This window comes from Platichthys flesus, chromosome 5 (assembly GCF_949316205.1).
Source record: "Platichthys flesus chromosome 5, fPlaFle2.1, whole genome shotgun sequence".
Taxonomy (NCBI): Eukaryota; Metazoa; Chordata; class Actinopteri; order Pleuronectiformes; family Pleuronectidae; genus Platichthys; species Platichthys flesus.
The window spans coordinates 22,064,214-22,083,885 of NC_084949.1; the positions used below are offsets into that span (position 1 = coordinate 22,064,214).

Genomic DNA, 19,672 nt, shown 5'->3' on the forward strand with positions numbered 1-19,672 from the left:
CTGTGAAAACGGCCTGGAAGTCCTTTGTTATAAATCCTGATGATATCAGACATGGCCACTTAGAGGGAAGTAGATGCTATCATAGTGCATTATGGGAATTGGAGCTTTTTTTTTATAGAGCTTGACAGTAATTTATTTATGTATAATCTGTGTATTTGGAGTCTCACAAATATGAGCAACTTTACTGAAATACCCCATCCAATCACCAAAGCTTGTCCCTCATTAAATATCTGAAAAAGTATCGCTTCTAACTAAGATGTCTCATTTTTAATGATAACTTTAACATCATAGCAAAATTATCATGTGGGTAAAAATAACTCCCTGCTTGCAGCTTTAATTCCATGTGACTTGTTTCATATCATGACGGATGTTTGACATGACTGAGGCCTCTGACAGCCTGGTGTCTCTAATACAGTCAGTGTCTTCACACCATAACAGACTTGTTCCTCCAGCTTCACAGCTCTCGCCTGTCCACGCCGACAGTACAGACAGACACAAATCACAACAGACGGACTCTGCGGACAAAGTCTTCTACACAATGAAGCTCTTCACATGAAACCAACTGGGAATTGACAGATTACGACTTTTGTTAGCAGACCCTGAAATAATATGTTCTGGAGGAAGAATTATGATAAAAGCCTGAATTATTAGAGATCAAAATAATGACGTGAAACATCAAAAATCTTGATTCACAGAGTCAATGGGATAAGATTATTAGATATAAAGTAAAAATGGAATCATTGATTTATGATATATGTGCAGAATTTGTTTCACTAACTCAATATTATCACTATCTTATAAGTTATTGGGGAATTTTGACATCACAAATATGAGATGAGAAGTCAAAAGTGTGACAAATGACGTCAAACTTATAGTTGTACGGTTAAATTGATGAAACTTAAAAGTACGGTTACATTTTTTAAACGATGAGATAAGATTTCAAATGTCTATAAAAATGTATATTAGAAGTTATTAGATAGTCAGAATTACGAGAAGAGTAAAAAACGATTCAATAAAAATCAGTAAAGGAAATTTGAGAAAGCAAAAAAATTAAAGAATATAATTTCAATATATAACGACCCAGTATTCCAACCTTATATTACAATTTGTGTTTTCTCTGGGCCAGTTAGGAAGATTTTAAAAGAATATTAATTGTGATAGTATTAGTATTAGCATTATTATTAGTAGTGGCATTAGTATTCTTATTATTAGCAGTATTAGTATTATTATTGGCCTCCTCTCCGGCCAGTCTTCCACAGCTAGAGGGAGACAGTGTTTCTTGTGGGACACCTTGTCCGCTCTTGTCTTCGCCGTCATGTCCTTGTTTGTGCGTTTTAATCAGCGATTGGAAAATAACAGGTATCCTCGTCTGTCCGCCTCGCGCACACACTCACAGACACGCACCCGGGAGGACAGAGGTGGGGGCGCCGCAGCAGAATCAAAATAAACCCGGTGTCTCTCGGCGGCTGGTTCCGTCCACGCAGCGGCGGGTGGTGCGTGTGTGTGTGTGGCGGGGCAGAGGCAGCAGTCCTCCGGGTACAGCAGCCGGGCTGGATCGCAACGTGTTGGTGCGGAAAGTCACCGCAGTCCTCACCGGGCTGTGTGTTGCTCCGAGCCGGGCTGCAGCGCTGTGATCGCGGCTGCCGTCAGCCCGTCTCACCGCCGCCGCCTCTGGACAGATGGTCCCCGCGATCCACGCCTGAGCCTCGGATCCGGTCACTGACGACACGGTGGATATGGAATGGTGCATGCCGCTGGGCCAAGTGTGCAGCCTCTGAACAACACCGGAATCATGGACAGTCATCCGCTGTAAGTGTGTGAGAAACCAGTGTGTGTGTGTGTGTGTGTTGGGTGTGTGTTGACGTTTCCCACTGGCTGCTTGTGACTGATGGTGCCGCATTGACAGAGACAGCGGACAGCCTGTGTGTCTGCTCACTGCCCGGGGGTGGGGACCGGGAACCGGGCTCCAGGCTCCGAGAGGCTGCAGCAGGCTGGAGGGTGTCTGCCTGTTGGTTGGGGACATTGGAGGTGTTTGGTTTGCGGTAGAGAAGATGTGTGTTAAACAGTTAGGAAGCCCATGCATGTGTGTGTTTGTGTGTGTGTTTGTGTGTATGCGTGTGGGTGTGCTTGTGGCAAGACATGAGGGCCACGTGATTTTGACATTAACAACATAATTAAATGGATTATTTTATTATGAATGGCGCCTGTGTGTGCGTGTTTGTGTGGGTGGGTGTGTAATTGTGTGAGTGTGTGTGTTTGTTGAACATTTACACTATTGAGGTACTTGTTACTTTACTTGAGTATTTCCATGTTACACCATGTTTGTTGATAGATTTTGTGCTTGTGTTACATTGCTATTGATGAAAACGAAATTGCGATAATTACAGATATTGTTTAGTGTTTCTTCAGATTTAAACTTCACATAGTTTTTTAAATGATCATTTATTTTAGAGCACAAGTTTAAAGGGAACTATTTTATACAAGCTGACAGACAGAATACACTGAGAGGCACAAACAAAGTAGAAATGTAAGTTTTTATTTTTTGCCTCACTTAGTTTTGGGGGGCATACAAAAGGATATATAAGGTTTTTAGTAGTACATAAATAAGAAAACAAGTACAAATCTAATCCCAGTGAAAGATATTAAAATAAATTAATCCAAGCTCTAAAAGGATGAAGATAGAAATGTCTAATCTCATATACATCACCCACATCAAACAACAATCACACATTGAATGAGTCAATCAGGATAAGCATTAGCCTGCATTCAATCCAAGAGCAGATCACATCAAAACTCCATCCCATCCTTTCAATACACAGTTTTTAAAAAGTCTTTTAAATGTGATTAATGTGTCACGTGTCTGTTCAAGAGGTAAAACACTGAAGACCCTTCACGGCAAAACATTTGATCCACTTCTGATTCAACAGCTGGGGTTTCACAGATGGAATTGGGAGAAAAGCTTTCAAACTGTGTGTAATAGGTCAAGGTTGTTCTGCAGACTGAGTCAGTTCAGACAGAAACACACTGAGAGCAGCCTCGCCAAAGACAGAGTACCCCGCGAGGTGCTGCGGTGTATTTTAAAAAGGTCAAAGATTTAAACTCTGTGCTCATGATGCTGAAATCATCCAGTGAAGAGATGCAACAGTTGTTTGATTGATCTAAACATTATCTGCAACCATTTGCATCATCTTTCAACCTGAAGTGACCAGAAATATAGTTTTTCTACTTTTCTTTTTTAATGTCATTTGTGGGAAGAAACTGTAAATATTGAACTGTAATAATCCAGAGCTGCAGTTGCTTACAGATAAACTTGTTCAAAATAAAGAAACAGATGTGAGCAGGGTTAAAATGATTGCAAACATAATACAGAAAAATGGACGACAATCTTAACACAATCTCTGGAGTACAAACCATAACACAATCTGAGATGTCCTCGTTCTGATTTCCTTGTATCAGGAGACCTTGGGTGACCCGTGCTTGCTCAGCAGTGTTCTTTTCTTTTCCCTGTAGCAACACAATCATCTCTGTGTGCACTGATTCACTGATTCTCTTCTTGTGCGTGTTTGTGTGTTTGCCTCATGTCTGCACTGTCCCCCCTCAGGTGCACTAGACTTTGTCCAGAAGGTCTGGACAAAGAAGATGGAGTCGAGAGGCCAGGTCCCGTCACTTTCAACCACCGGCACATGAGGAAGGCGTTCAAAGTCATGAACGAGCTGCGCAGGTGGGACAAACTCCGTGTTTGATTCTGTCTCTTGTCTCGTCGTCCTCAGATCCTTTGCGTCCCTCCGTCTGACATTTAACTGGACACGTTTACCTCCCTCTGTCTCCATCTCCTGCATGTGAATACAGCCAGAATCTGTTGTGTGATGTGACCATAGTGGCGGAGGACGTGGAGATCGCTGCTCACAGAGTGGTCCTGGCCGCCGGGAGCCCTTACTTCCACGCCATGTTCACGGGTAAGGACGATCTTCTCTACTCGCCGCAAGACACATCATTTCAGTTCCTTTAACACTGATCAGCCCAGTACACAGTTATTATGTGTGTGGCAGTAGATGGCGAACATGTGTGTGTGTCTGCGTGTGCACTGACAGGGGAGATGGCCGAGAGCAGGGCAAAACGAGTGAGGATAAAGGAGATGGATGGTTGGACTCTGGGCCTGCTGGTGGACTACATCTACACAGCAGAAATACAGGTCACAGAGGACAACGTGCAGGTAAACACACACACAGACACACACACACACACACACTTAAAAGCACGGTTTAAAAAGTAACTCCACTAAAGGATGTCATTATAAAACATCTAAATCTCCAGATAACTCACTATTCTATGTATTAAATTATTATACGTATCTGCATCACCACCTCCCTGCTGACTCTGGCCAAGAGGCAGAGTACATCCAGGTACAGCCTGGACAAACTATGTCACATTAAATAAAGAAATATTGGAAAATAGTTTAATTTCATTCCATCACAACCAATTGCTGTGTAGCATTGGATGGACTGAACAAATTTGTCCGACAATTTACCAGGTGATAGAGGAATATTTCCTGATCAGAGGCTTTCATCAAGCTTTTTCCTGCAGAAGTGAGTGTGTGGAGGTTTCTCGACATCAGGTGGCTGCTGTAAGGAAGGAAAATCAATTCCCTTCTGTACGGTGGCCCTGAAGTGCAAATCACAAAACATGTGGACGGTGCATCCATCCAATCAGAAATGAAAGCTGTCGGGTTTTGTGATTTGTTGATGGGGGTTTGTAAGGGCCACTGTGCTTTAGTGCAAATAAACATTCACAAGTATCCAGTTATTTCACATGATAAATACTTTTTGAACTCTTGCCTTGTCTTTTTAGAAAGTTAAAAAGATCCAAACTGAAAAGTAATTTCTGAGTTTTTCTCTTGTTATTTATTGAACAGTGTATGACACAGACCTTCTCTTATCCCCACATGTATTTGATCAAACCGGTTTTACAACAGCAGCAGAATTAAAATTAAAAATTAAACACTTCTGTGTCTTGCTTAGGAAATCTGTAGAGGACATTTTGCCGGTACCATAGCTTCCACTTAATGTGTGTGTCTGTGTGTGTGACAGGCGTTGCTGCCTGCAGCGGGCCTGCTCCAGCTGAACGAGGTGAAAAAGGCCTGCTGTGAGTTTCTGAGCTCTCAGCTTCATCCGTCCAACTGTCTGGGAATACGAGCCTTCGCTGACCTGCACGCCTGCTCTCAGCTGCTCGCACAGGCCAACAGCTACGCAGGTGTGTGTGTGTGTGTGTAGATGCTTTTCATTGCTCCACTGAAACAGCTTTGTGTGTGTGTGTGTGTGTGTGTGTCTGTGAGGATGTGGGACAGAACGAGAACAGGGCAAATCTGCAACTGAAAGATTTCTTTTCTATCCCTTGTTTTTGCTGACAGAGCAACATTTCGCTGAGGTGGTCGGGAGTGAGGAGTTCCTTAATTTGGGCATGGAGCAAGTGTCCAGCCTGATCGCCAGTGACAAGCTCACCATCCCCACGGAAGAGAAGGTACACACACACACACGAACACACACACACACACACATCCTGCTTAGCGTGTCCAACCATGGACCTGAAGTACTGTTTCTGTGGCTGATGTGCTGAAGGTGAGCGGGGGTTCGTTCTTGTGCAGGTTTTTGAAGCAGTCATAGCCTGGGTCAACCATGACAAAGATGTCCGCCAGGAACACTTGGCTCACCTGATGGAGCACGTCCGCCTGCCGCTCCTCTCCAGAGAATACCTGGTGCAGGTACGAGAGGCTACGTCTCATTTTGTTACTTCTCTTTTTCAACTCATGTCAGTTTCAAGCTGTGGACAGGGGTGGACGGAGGCATTAGGGTTGTCATGTGTGTCTGTCCCATTCTGGTGAAGGTGACATTTCAGGAATAGACAGATAATTGGATCAGATGGAGAAGTGATGACTAAAGGGTCCAAGGTCACCTTCACTCTGGCAAGATAAGGTTCACTTTCTCTTCTGCACATTCTTCCAAAACCCATACTTCAGGAACAGAAGGGCAGATTATCACCACATTTTTGGTTTGACCCTGATTTGCTGACACTAAAAAACTGAACTGTAACTATAAGGATCCTTTGTGTTCCCTGGTTGGAAACGTGTGTGAAGCCTCCCTGCTTCGGTATTTGTAACTTTTTTGCAGCAGCATCCATATTGAAGCATTGTTACAAAAACTTTATATTCTATCAGAATCAGCTTTTTTGGTCCATCATGTGGACACAGAGTGACTTTTGCAGTTGCTTCCCTCTCACAGACGACAGGTTGTTGTGATGAGAATTCTCTGTGTGTGTGTGTGTGTGTGTGTGTGTGTGTGTGTGTGTTGTTGACTGTTGTGCCTTCACCACTTTTAGGGGCATTGAGTTGTTTTAGCTGCACCAAGAACACGTGAATGAGAGCATATACAAAACTTTGTCGTTTGTGAGTCAGTATAGTGAGTCCAATAGGAAAATTATTTTAAATGGTTCCGTGATCTTTATTTCTGTCATGTTAGCCTGTGTTTCATTTACAGTGCAAATATGTCATAATATCTATATTGCCAATATATCAGAATATCTCTGTAGACGCTGCTGTCTGATTGGTTCCTCTCTCCCTGTGTGGGTGTGTCAGCGGGTGGAGGAGGAGAGTCTGATTAAGAACAGCAGTGCCTGTAAAGATTACCTGATTGAGGCCATGAAGTATCACCTGCTGCCGGCCGACCAGAGAGCTCTGATGAAGACGGCACGCACACGCATGAGGACTCCAGCCTGCTGCCCGAAGGTACACAGTCCCCTCCTAGGAGTCACTGAGCAGAGGATCTAAACCAGCCAAGGCCCTAATTGATCACTGGTTGCTCTTAGGTGATGGTGGTGGTCGGAGGCCAGGCTCCCAAAGCGATCCGCAGTGTTGAATGCTACGATTTTGAGGAGCAGCGATGGTACCAGGTGGCTGAACTCCCCACCAGGAGGTGCAGAGCAGGTAGGATGATAAAAGTTACATCACAGACTGATGCCCTGGACTGATCACCATTGTATCACAAGGCCAACATTCAGAGGCAAGCAACTATTCACATTCACACCTTCAGACAGTTTAGTCTCCAATGAATTGGTTTTGGTAAATGGTTTTGTGTTTATAAAGTGCTTTTCTAGTCTTGATGACCACTCAAAGCGCTTTACAGTACAGTTTCTACATTCACCCATACACACACACACATTCATACAGTGCATCTATTAGCAGTACTTTGTTATTCAATGGGGGGCAATTCAGGGTTCAGCATCTTGCCCAAGGACACTTCGGCATGCAGATGGGCCAGACTGGGGATCGAACTGCCGACCTTCAGGTTGGACAACGACAACTCTACCCCTCAGCCTCAGCCGCCCCATTTAACCTTACTCCATCTGCATGTGATTGGACTGTCAGATGAAGTCAGAGAAGACCCACACAGAAAGACCCACACAGAAACACTGAGAATATACAACCTCAACACGGAAAGTGTCTCTTTTAACTGGAAGCAGCTACAAATGGTTCACTTCTGTCTTTTCAACCTGGTGATTAATAATGAGTTGTGCAACCGAGGCTCCTTCTGCTTTTATTGAATCCGGCTGTTTATGTGCGTCTCTGTAGATATTTGTGTTAACACTCTTCTGTCTGTGTCCTCAGGTGTGGTGTACGTGGGCGGCTGTGTGTACGCAGTCGGCGGGTTCAACGGTTCTTTGCGTGTACGGACCGTCGACTGTTACGACCCCATGATGGACCGCTGGACCAGCGTGAGCAGCATGCAGGACCGGCGGTCCACGCTCGGCGCTGCCGTGCTCAACGGACTCCTGTACGCGGTGGGAGGCTTCGATGGCAGTTCAGGTACGATTGTGTCAGTGTGAGGCTGCGATGTTGAAACATGATGAGCAGAGAATCATTAAAGATGTGGTTGTCTCTGTGGTTCTGCAGGTTTGTCCACCATCGAGGCGTACAACGCTAAGACAGACGAATGGTTCCATGTGTTACCCATGAGCACCCGGCGCAGCAGTGTGGGAGTGGGAGTTGTTAATGGTGAAGATAATTCCTGGTTTGGTTTTAGAGTCAGTATATATACAATGATGTTTAGACCGAATAATAGATGTACCCGACAATATAAGACTGTAACCTTTTTTAAAAATACAACTTAAAGTGTAAAGCTCATGTGTTTTTCTTTTGACATAGAGATGTTGATGGAATTCTGCTAATATTGTGATTGGATATAATCATTTTCTTGGTAATTTATACAATTACAGTATACAAGAATTATATACTGTAATACTATGTTGTTCTTGTTGGTGCTGTTGTGCTTGTGATGTCTTTTTTTAGTCATTATTGTGTTGCTTTTGTCTAAATTGCAGCTTTATTTTTCCACAAATACTTAAAAGAGCATTAATACAGAATGAAAATCTAAAAAGGGACGTTCATGTACACAGAATGAAAACACTTCATTAACTAACCCACTTTTTAAATATTTTTAGCTTTTTTCAAGAGGTGTCTTACAGACGAAGAAAATGGACGAAATGACCTGAAGAGAATAAATGTATAATCCATAAAGTAGAATTTATGAAACTAAGAAAAACGTAAATACCAGTAATACCTTTTAGTAGTACTTTGTTTCACAAATTGTAATTCCCCTCATGGCTACTGCAAAAACATATTGGTCTTTAGTCCACCGCCTCTTTGTTTCTGAGTCACATGTTACATATCTTCTTTGTGTGATTGTCAGGGGTCCTCTACGCAGTCGGAGGTTATGACGGAGCGACCAGACAGTGTCTGAGTACAGTAGAAGCTTATAATCCAAAAAGTAATGCGTGGAACTACATCGCTGAGATGGGCACAAGACGCAGTGGAGCAGGTGGGTTGTAAAAAAATATTCTGATCTACAATCAAAGATGACAAAAAAAATAAGGAGATAAGAAGATCTATATTGTGCCGTTGACCACGTTGCCTCTGCGTCCTCAGGTGTAGGTGTGTTAAAAGGTTTACTCTATGCTGTGGGCGGACATGACGGGCCACTGGTGAGAAAGAGCTGTGAAGTGTACGACCCGACCTCCAACAGCTGGCGGCAGGTAGCGGACATGAACATGTGTCGACGTAACGCAGGTCAGTGCCACGGTCTGTCCGTCAGATGTCCTGAGGTGTGAGGAGTCCCCCCCCCCAGCCCCCCTTCATTCTGTGAACCTGTGTGTTTTCAGGTGTATGTGCTGTGAACAACGTGCTGTATGTGGTCGGGGGGGATGACGGCAGCTGTAATTTGGCGTCTGTGGAGTTCTACAACTCGAACTCGGACAAGTGGACGCTGCTGCCGACGTGCATGAGCACCGGACGCAGTTATGCAGGTGTGAACACACATTCCTCGTGTGGTATGTATGGCAGCTTCATTCTGTGTGGCACCAGTGATGCACCGTCATAATAAATAAACATGTTTTAACCTGCAGGTGTGACAGTGATTGACAAGCCCTTATGACTGCTCTTGACACCTGCCGCTGACTCGGAGCAGAATTTATTCTCCTGCTGAATACTGATCTTGGATCTGTTTGGGATGCCAATGCTTGGCTATTTGGGCAGCATTCGCACAGGCACTGACGCAGATGAAGGAAATGACAAGAGTGTTGTTGTTGAAGACGATGATGAAGAAGAAGATGATGATGAAGATCTTTGCACTTACCTGAACAGGGGGGGAGCTGTGACTGACGGGGGAGGAAGGAACCCGTGTTTTAATCCCCCTCCTGGCGGGACTGCAGCAGCGACTGGACCAAGCAGTGTGAAGCACCACTGTACCGGTGCAGTGCAATTGAAACGCTAGTGAAATCAAGCTACTGCAATGCAAAGGGACTTTAACATGACTCATGTTAACACGAACCAGCACTGAGGAAGACCACTGTTCTGCTCCGTGGGAGAGGAAGGCCGAGAACAAACATTTGGGTCTAAAATCTTTGTTTCTCCTTCGTTTTTTTTTTTTTTATCCTCCTGAGAGGTGTGTTCGAGTGTGTGTGTGTGTGTGCTTGCATTTAAAGGTGCTCCACTGCTTGCACATGTGAGCATGTGTGTGTTTTGTGTGCATCTGTGTGGTGACGCCGCATGAGCGCACTCTGTCTGACCTCTGACCTTTTACAGTTTTTGCAGTGTTGCTGTTCAAGAGTGCCTGAATGTCAAGTTACGCCCCCGTCCCCTCTCTTCTCCGCGGTTTAGTCTCGAGCGCTGCTACCGGACAGAGCGCGGCTGGACTCGGCCGCTGCCCTGCGACAGAGACACGCATCTGGAGAGCAGCCGTAAAGTGTTGGCGCCTCGGTTGCATTAGTCCGCATGAATTCAGGACAGCCGTGCGAGAGGCAGCCGCTGAAAATGTACATTTCTTTTTCTTCTCAAGCAAAAAAAAAACCTTCCCTGGAACCCTTCTGAAGAGGGAGAAGCCTTGTTTTGAGTTTTTGCAGTGACAGACAGAGGGGGAAGCTGACACACAGTTGGATGTATGAGTGCTTTGCCATCAGCTGGCAGCCGTCTTTACCGGGGCTCTACCCACTGACGGCAACGACAGGCTGAACTCGCTACATGGTCCTCGTCTCTGAGCCTCGTCTCTGAGCCTCGTCTCCTTCGACAGTGCCCTCTTCTCCTTTCGGTGTAGCAACCCTATAAACGACTGCACACCCTGACGTACTATGAATGTGCCAATTTCAATGTTTTTTCGGTTTTCCGTCTCTCTTGATTACTCGACTGATCTGTTCTCTCTTTCTGGAAAGTGACCAAAATTACTCTTGCTTTTTTTTTGTTCCTCTTCAGTCTCTTTCTCTTCCTTCTTCCTCCTACTATTGAAAACTTGCTATAATAGTAACTGGTATCGCTGTTTCTTGTCAGTGTATTGAGGAATGTCATGTAGGCTAATAACTTTGAAAACGTTTCATTACTTGTTTTATATTATCATTAATAAATATGCTTCTTGTATTTAAAGCTGTGAAATGATATAATCTGTTTTTAAAACTTTGCCAAATCAGTAAAAACATTGAAATGGAACCTGTGTGTGTGTGATATTTTAATAATTTTAACCATAACCCATTTATTATAATCAAAGTACCTATGGTCATGAAAAACCTGGAAAAGTCATGGAATTGTTAAACGTTTATTTCTAGGCCTGGAAAAGTGCTTGAAAGAAAATTAAATCCCAAAAGTTTTGGAGAAGTCATGGAAATTTGTTATGTTCATATTTTCATGTGATTCATTTACGCTAAGTTTTTAATAATTAATATGCTTTTAAAAGAAATGTCATGGAAATCCATCGGTAAAAATGTGTATGAACCCTGTATAATGTCAAACAGGCTGTGTTTTTTAATGTTGGCATTAATCATGTCCTTGGTTACAAGTAGGCAAAAATTGGCATCACAGGGATAACTGGAGCTTCTTTGTGCATTACATAAGGTACATGTGTTCAGGATGAGACTAGTAAAAACTGGAATAGTGCAAAAATCGATTGAGAATTCAAAAATACTACCTGTGAAGTAATGTAATGTACATCCACAGTATGTAGAAAATAGAAGTGAAAGATAGCAGCAGTTGCATTATGATAGAAGCATTTACAGTAACAAAAAAAATACACAAAAACCTGCTATTATTGCCTAATTCCAAATGACAATATACAATATAATGTGTGTACAAAGTTATAACACACAGTGATGTATTTACTTTCTATCTTCTTTACAAAGAGAGAACGCCTCTGGTGCTCCTACAGAACCGTGTGCTCATTTAAATGTATTTAAAGTGAGTTGACAGTAAAGTAAAGACGTGAGTCAAACTTTGTGGAACCACCTCATCTCCTTCGCTCCATGTAACAACCCGCGGAGGTTATGAAACGCGGAGCTCGCCCGCTGATTGGCTGTTGCTGGGGCGACCTGCAGTCTCACTATCATCGCTCCACACCGCGGGCCAATCAGGGAGGGCGGCACGGCCCCCGCGACGTCACTCTCCTCTCCGCTCGGCCAATCACGGCGTCGGATGTCCCTGTACATTACCCCGGGTCTTCCGCCTCTGTCTCAGGTGAACGGGACGGTTCCTCGGGAAGGTGAGACATCAACATCGTCCTCGGACACTGTTTAAACATGTAGAGGGATTTAATAATGTCTTATTCCTTATTTCACTAACGGTTAACGTGAAGGCTGACGCTAACTTGTTGTGGAGCCGTAATGGAGGCGGGACGCTGGTGTGTAGTTGTGTTTAAAAGAGCTTCAGCACTGAGAGGACACACGATGGGTTTGTAATTAATAAAGCATTCAATTTAAGAAATGTGCACGAAGGAGTGACGCAGGGACAGTTGTTAATGATTTAAATGTAACATGGCTGAGACCCAGAGAGATTATGGGATGTTTTTATCTGCGGAAGTCTTTTGTCTGGGACTAGAACAAAGTGTTTTTATCACCGCGTTGCAGTGAAATGTTAAAGTAGTTACACCAATAGACTGCTATAAGTGTAATTGTACATGCTTGTGAATGAAATGTGGTTTGTTAATTGTGTATTTGATATTCTAAGCAACACTTTGTCGTAGGAAATTGAAGCAGGTTGATCTGGTTTTAAATTAATTGTGAAACAATAAGAAAGTGTAATTACTGATGTTTGAGATGTGGTAACAAGCTAGAATGTGACACTAATTTATAAATATGGTCAGATGTAATTCTGCATGAATCATTTTAGGGCAGAGTGATAAAAAAGAAATCAGAAAAATCCACATCTGTCAATTTTTATGATTATTACGACACGTCTAATGTTATTATGACATTAAATTTCAAGATATAGTCACCTGAGGTAGATCATGTGTTATACCTCCTCACTGCGCTTGCACAATGTAAAAGCATTTTATCTATAAATATATTTAGTCAATAATTAATGGTTATTTTATCGCCTATTTCTAGATTTGCGCATGTTAGAACTGTGACCTCAGAATGTTTTATATTCATCTGAATTGAATTGCAGTGGTTCCATTTTTGGATAATTTATGTATTTCAGATTATCCCTGACATGCATTAAAGAACAAAATACTAAATTAATTATTTCTTTCTTCTGGTGAAGTGAAGATTAATTTATGTTGATGTTTATTTGATGTTATTAAAATTACTTTAAATGATTTAATAAGCAAATGTGTCCATTATGATTATTTTATTTCAAGATTATTTTACCGTAATACCCACATTTTTTACTATTGTACATATTGTAAAGTGTTTTAAATGTTTCTCTTATTTTAGCCCCAATATAATAAAGATATAAAGCTCGTTGTAGATGGTCTATCCTTTACAATGTTATTGTGAGAATTTATAGATAAAACCACAGTTTCATTCCATGTATGTATGTAACACTTCTTCTCTTCCTGTTTTCCAGTCTTCTCTCCAGACCTGCAGCCTCCTTCCTTTGTCCATCATGATGGCGAACGGCTCGGCAGACATCTTGAGCTCTGCCTACCTTGCAGTGGAGTATGTCGACGCGGTGTTACCCGAGAACCCCCTCCAGCCGTCCATGGAACATGCATGGGGCTACATGATGGACAACTACACCAAGTTCCAGATTGCCACCTGGGGGTCGCTCATCGTCCATGAGTTCATCTACTTCTTCTTCTGTCTGCCTGGTTTCATCTTCCAGTTCCTGCCCTTCATGCAGAGATACAAGATCCAGCAGGTTTGTGTGTGTGTTGTTTGTGGTTGTTGGTCTTTTTATCTCCTCAGTGTGAGGTCGGTCTGACTAAGCTTCTCCACTGTGTGTGCAGGACAAACCAGAGACCTGGGAGAAGCAGTGGAGATGTTTCAAGATGTTGCTGTTCAACCATTTCTGCATCCAGCTGCCACTGATCTGTGGGACGTACCACTTCACGGAGTACTTCAACATCCCGTACGACTGGGCCTCCATGCCACGCTGGTCAGTGTTTATATATATTTCCGAATAAATATATAGAATGTTGTTTACAAAAAGAGCAAGAACAATTTAAAACATAAAAACCAGGTAAAACAATAACAAATAAAAGTAAAAGACTTAATAAATGAATATAACTTAAAAATTGTGTAGTGCATTATGTTGATTAAATGGTGATGTCCATTTTGTAATATCAGAACTAAGAATGAATTTACTAATATACTTGATTTGATTAGACATAAGGTTCATGATTACTCCACAAACTGCAGGTTTTTATCAATGAAGTTCACTGATGAATGAAGCCTAGTGAGATTTGCCCTTTAGAAGACGTTTAGGACGACTTTTTTCAGACAGCATTGGGAAAGTTTAGATACTCCAACCTTTTGATCAATTTAAAACCACAGATGCACTGTTAAAAATAATAACTATTAACAGTGACCCTACACATGTTCTCCATTATGTCATGTGTTCTGTGGACGCTTCATAATGCACTTATTTATGACTCATAGAATTATTTTAGTGTTTGAATCATAGGGTATTGATGCTGTGATCTCTCTCGTTAAAATGCTCCTGGGGCAGGATGTGTCATTTTTTTTTTAAATGAACTAATCGTTTTTAAGGTGTTTGTTTGTTTTGCTGGTCAGAATAATTCACTGAGTTTTTTCCCGTCCCTCTGTCTGTCACCAGGCCATACGTTCTGCTGCAGTGCTTCGGTTGCGCTGTGGTTGAAGACACCTGGCACTACTTCCTCCATCGCCTGCTGCATCACCGCAGGGTCTACAAGTACATCCACAAGGTCCACCACGAGTTCACCGTGAGTGGAATGCACAAGTGATAAGATGAATACACAGACTCACACCCCTTTTCTGGTTTAACTCTCAACCGTACAGTTAGTTATTAAACATGCCGCGACTTCAACCCGTGAGTAAGAACACATCATGGTACCTAACAGTCTCTCCTCTGTGGTCCAGGCTCCATTTGGCATGCAGGCCGAATACGCCCATCCTGCTGAGACCCTCATCCTGGGAGCTGGTTTCTTCATCGGCATCATGCTCTTCTGCAACCACGTGTTCTTCCTCTGGGCCTGGGTGTCTTTCCGCCTGCTGGAGACCATCGACGTCCACAGGTATGTTCCAAACAGCTTCCAATCACATGTGCACACGGTCTCTTTGTGTCTGCTGCTGTTCCTCTGTGTAGGAAGAGTCTGATTTAGGGTGTCCAAACATTTTCACAGCTACGATCGCTGTTATTTTTCTCTATCAGTGTTTTCATATTTTAACATTTGATTGGCTGATTCAAATGTTGCAGGTTTTGTATTTACGTTTTTCCACTTACAATATCAACAGAATATAGAATTTGCCCTGTGGAACAAAATAGTCCCAGTTTAAGTTTACTTAAAACACTCGAGAAACAGAGGAGCATGCTACATGTTTCTGAGGTTAGCTCTTGCTAGTAGTTTGTGATATCAACCACTAGAGGGCCCCAGAGAACACCAGATGTTGTTGTCATGTACTATCAGTGGACATTGATCCCCTTTATCTTATTTGATAATGATAACACAAAATGTATATTGGACATTCAAATTTGATTGAAGAATACATATGACAATTTCCTAAAATCATACAAGACATGGGCCAAGTTCAAAGATTCTGTTTATATGTTAATATCAGACTCTTGATATTTGAGTGATGTGTATATTCAAAACATTATTTTGGATTTATTTATTCTTAAACCACTAAACCACCATGTTATCACTGATGTATGAAATGTTATCAATAACATTAATATCTCAATTCATGTTAAATAAGCAACCGTTGCTGAATTTCATGAATATCATCAAAATTGTCATTTTAAAACAACATTTCTGATTATTTTCCACATCTCATATAAACAAACTTTTGTCTTGTTTGCAAATGTAATTAGTAATTTTAGTTTTTTTTCATATTATTTTTAATTGAAAAATGTGACTCACCCTGCACTTCCTGTCTTTTTCTCTCAGCGGCTATGACATCCCCTGGAACCCTCTCCACCTCATCCCTTTCTACGCCGGCACCCGTTTCCACGACTTCCACCACATGAACTTCACGGGGAACTACGCCTCCACCTTCACGTGGTGGGACAAGATGCTGAACACCGACAACCAGTACAACAAACACCTGGTGAAACAGGGAATCAAGAAGGAGCAGTAAACCGCTCACACCTGAGTTCACATTCCTCCTTTGTCGGGGAGGAGGGAGTGAGTGTCTCAGTGAGCACACACACAGACAGATTGTGCCAGTGCACAATTAAACACACACACACACACACACACACACTAAAGGTGTACTTTAAATGAATAGTCTCTGCTGTGATTTGGATTCTGAGTCAGCCTGCCTGTTGTCTTCAGTCCACCCTCTGTGCCTCTCTGTGAAAAACAGCTGTTGTTGTTGTGTGCTGCTCACTGAATAAAAAACATCAACATCCTCATTTTTGATTTGTTGCTTTGTCGTTGAGCACGACCGCGCTCTGTATACCTCTGAATGTTTCAGCACTTTAAACGCTTCCTCTGGGAGTGGAACTGAGTCACGGTGACACAGTTCTGAACTCTTTAAAGCTTCAGCACTGACGCCTGGGACCAGTCAGACGTGTTTCTAAAGAAAAGATTAAAAAAAACATACAAATTAAAAAAGGGGGTGATTTGTCCACGTTGAGCTTCCAGGATAAACAAGCCTATTTTGTTTTAGACTGTAACAATAATTAAAACTCTGTTCAAATTTTTACCAAATTGAAATCTTGAGTATGTTTTGTTTTGGTGTTTCTGTCACATTACAATAAAACATTTGAACTACAGTGAACAGGTTGTGTTTGGTTGTGTTGAGCAGTTGTATTTGTCGCTATGTGATCAGACATGACGCCTGTTCCATCGTTTTAAGGAGATATTGTTCTTCTTCATCATTCAATCCTCTCCGTGAGCTTCTGTGTTCATAGTCAAAGTTCCCTGTGTCTCTGCTGCACTGTGGTCACCAGTTTTGTCCAAGTTCACACCTCTCATGAACTAGTTCAAAGTTCAGTTCATACACGTAAACATGAATATTTCACATTCATAGTTCACCATTTAAATTCTGAACTAGTTCATAGTTCAGTTCATTTCATAGTTTTTAGGTGGAAAGTGAGAATGAAAGACTTTACCCCTTTCCTTTACTGTCGGAATGTTTTTCAGACAATGTGTTAAAATCCCTCAGATAATAATAAGGTGCATCGGATCTCGGATGTAGTTGCTGAGTCTGCGTCTCTGCTTTCTCTTGCCATCTGTATATGAGACCGAGAGCTGTTGTGTTGCAGGTATGGCCTGCCCCTTTAAGGAAAGTTTGTAGTGTGTGACGTAGTGCACCTGGGCATTGTGGGAAAATACGCTAAAAGTGTGAGTATAACGATAAGTGACGGACCACCTAGAGGGCATGCGAGTGTTGCTCCTGCTGTAGATCGGAGAAATGAAGTGGCCGCATTCCAAGTAAAGAAACATCTCCTCCTCCTTCTTCACGGAGCGGTCCGGACGGCTGGTTACCGGCCGACAGCGAGCCAAGATAACCAGTGACTGGTGACCGGCTCCTGGTACAGGCGACATAGGAGACGTGACACATGCAATGTAAAACAATACATTAACGTCACACCATCATCCTCTAACCCCGGGGACGCACAGGATCTAGAAGCGCTGCGAAAAGCGGTCCGCCTCCTTTGCTCACCCATGTTAAATACTTTGGCTGTTCGCACCAGGAAGAACCAGGAAGCGCTGCGGCCACACACACACAGGCACATTATCTCCTGTGGGGGGGTGGCGGCTACAGGCTTGCGTAGGTCACCTGTGAAGACCAGCATCATTTACCCCTGAACCAGCGCGGAGAAATAATGATGATGAAATGTAAAATAAAAAATGTAAATATAAAATTAAATATAAAAATTTTTATCAAATGAAATATATATTTTTTTAAATTAAATTAAATGGGGAAAAAAAAAAAAAACTGCGCGCGCACATCCTGCGCAGAAGCCCATTGCGCACATTCTGCGCAGAAGCCCATTGCGCACATTCTGCGCAGAAGGCCACTGCGCACATTCTGCGCAGAAGCCCATTGCGCACATTCTGCGCAGAAGGCCACTGCGCATATTCTGCGCAGAAGGCCACTGCGCACATTCTGCGCAGAAGGCCACTGCGCACATTCTGCGCAGAAGCCCATTGCGCATATTCTGCGCAGAAGGCCATTGCGCACATTCTGCGCAGAAGCCCATTGCGCAGATCCTGCGCAGAAGCCTACTGCGCACATTCTGCGCAGAAGGCCATTGCGCACATTCTGCGCAGAAGCCCATTGCGCAGATCCTGCGCAGAAGCCTACTGCGCACATTCTGCGCAGAAGCCCATTGCGCAGTAATTGCGCGCGCAGTTTTTTTTTTTTTTTATTAAATTTTTTTCCCTGTTTTTTAATTTAAATTAACATAGTGTAATATAATTTGCAATTAATTGGGAGAAGTCCTGCCAATGTTAAGAGTTGAACATATTGCCAGCTTGAAAATGGGGAGGAGTGGGAATCGAACCCGGATCACTCTCTTTACAGAGCGAACGCTTTACCGACTAGGCCACTTCAGCTGATGGACTCCGAACTGAACTAAGCACTATAACACGATGGACAAAATATCGTGTGTGTGTTGGTGCCATTTTGTGCTGCTTTTGATAAACACTTACTACATACATTTGACAGTCTTACTTAAAAGTTACTTTTATAGTTTTGACTTTTAGATACTGGATGAAACCTATTGTTAGAGAATAGCCCAGTGGGTGGGGGAATATTTTTTGAGAGAAGATTCGAGATTCATTTACTATACGGCTCAACACACTGAGCGCCAGTGTGTCGGAGCTGTGGTTCGGAGCCGAGACACTGGCACTGAGAAGAAAACACTTGGAATACGTTGCTTGTTTGGTCTGCATATGTGTGCCATGAGTGATGGGTAACGTAGTGCGAAGTCGAGTTAGTTGGTTTCGGTCAGGCTAAATCGCGGACATTTTACGGGCACTGAGCAACGAAATGATGAAAGCATTCGATTTAGACAGCGTCTCTCCTGAGGAGAAAGTATTGAAATGTCTCGAGGGTCAGTGAACAGGTAGGGGTGGGGCACGTGACAGTTCTAGGCCAATGGCTGTAGGGTTTTGTGGGATCCCAGGCTCTCATTGGCTGATGACTTGGCGTATCAAGGGTGAATGAGGAAGGGGAGTGAAGAATACAGTGGTGGATGATAGGAGTGTCTGATTTACAACAAGTGTGTCGTGTTCGCTGGACTTTAATAAAGTTACACATAAAGAGAGGTTTCCTGTTGTCTGTACGCGAGGACGCTACAATATGAACGTGTTCACCGTTCAAATTCATTATTTGTCATTGAGTTTCGTTCAGTTCATCGTTCTCATAAAAGTGAACGTGTTCAATGAGCGCGTTCTTTTGCGTTCGTCCATGCACAGCACTGCTGGTCACACTCCTCAAGCCCCATCCAGCACGCAGCAGCATCAAGTGAACCAGCCGCAGCCCACACCCGAACAGGAAGTGGCCTCACAGCAAGAGCCTCATCTCATTAGATGGAATTATTTTGGTGCTCAGAGCTTTAAATGTAGAAAATTTAAAGACTCTACTTATAAGAAATAAACAACAGAATAAGACACAATATATGAATTAGTTATATGTAAAATGGCCCGAGACGTTTGGTTATTTTCATGATGACAGAGTTTAGTGCAGGTTGTTGTCATTTAATTTAATG

General features: G+C 42.9%; 2 protein-coding genes across 2 annotated transcripts; both read left to right on the forward strand.

Annotated features, from left to right (window-relative positions):
* The first annotated feature begins 1,337 nt into the window (after positions 1–1,337).
* On the forward strand, positions 1,338–11,060 carry klhl2 (kelch-like family member 2). Its single transcript, XM_062387754.1, has 15 exons — positions 1,338–1,809; positions 3,602–3,721; positions 3,850–3,956; positions 4,092–4,213; positions 5,088–5,250; positions 5,408–5,517; positions 5,642–5,758; positions 6,629–6,778; positions 6,859–6,976; positions 7,658–7,855; positions 7,943–8,044; positions 8,739–8,867; positions 8,975–9,115; positions 9,208–9,351; positions 9,451–11,060. Exons 1-15 carry the CDS (start codon positions 1,742–1,744, stop codon positions 9,477–9,479), a joined length of 1,818 nt encoding a protein of 605 aa, XP_062243738.1. The 5' UTR covers positions 1,338–1,741; the 3' UTR covers positions 9,480–11,060.
* Positions 11,061–11,984: 924 nt separating this feature from the next.
* msmo1 (methylsterol monooxygenase 1) lies at positions 11,985–16,363 on the forward strand. Its single transcript, XM_062387767.1, has 6 exons — positions 11,985–12,065; positions 13,373–13,666; positions 13,755–13,903; positions 14,585–14,711; positions 14,869–15,023; positions 15,897–16,363. Exons 2-6 carry the CDS (start codon positions 13,412–13,414, stop codon positions 16,084–16,086), a joined length of 876 nt encoding a protein of 291 aa, XP_062243751.1. The 5' UTR covers positions 11,985–12,065; positions 13,373–13,411; the 3' UTR covers positions 16,087–16,363.
* Positions 16,364–19,672: the final 3,309 nt, after the last annotated feature.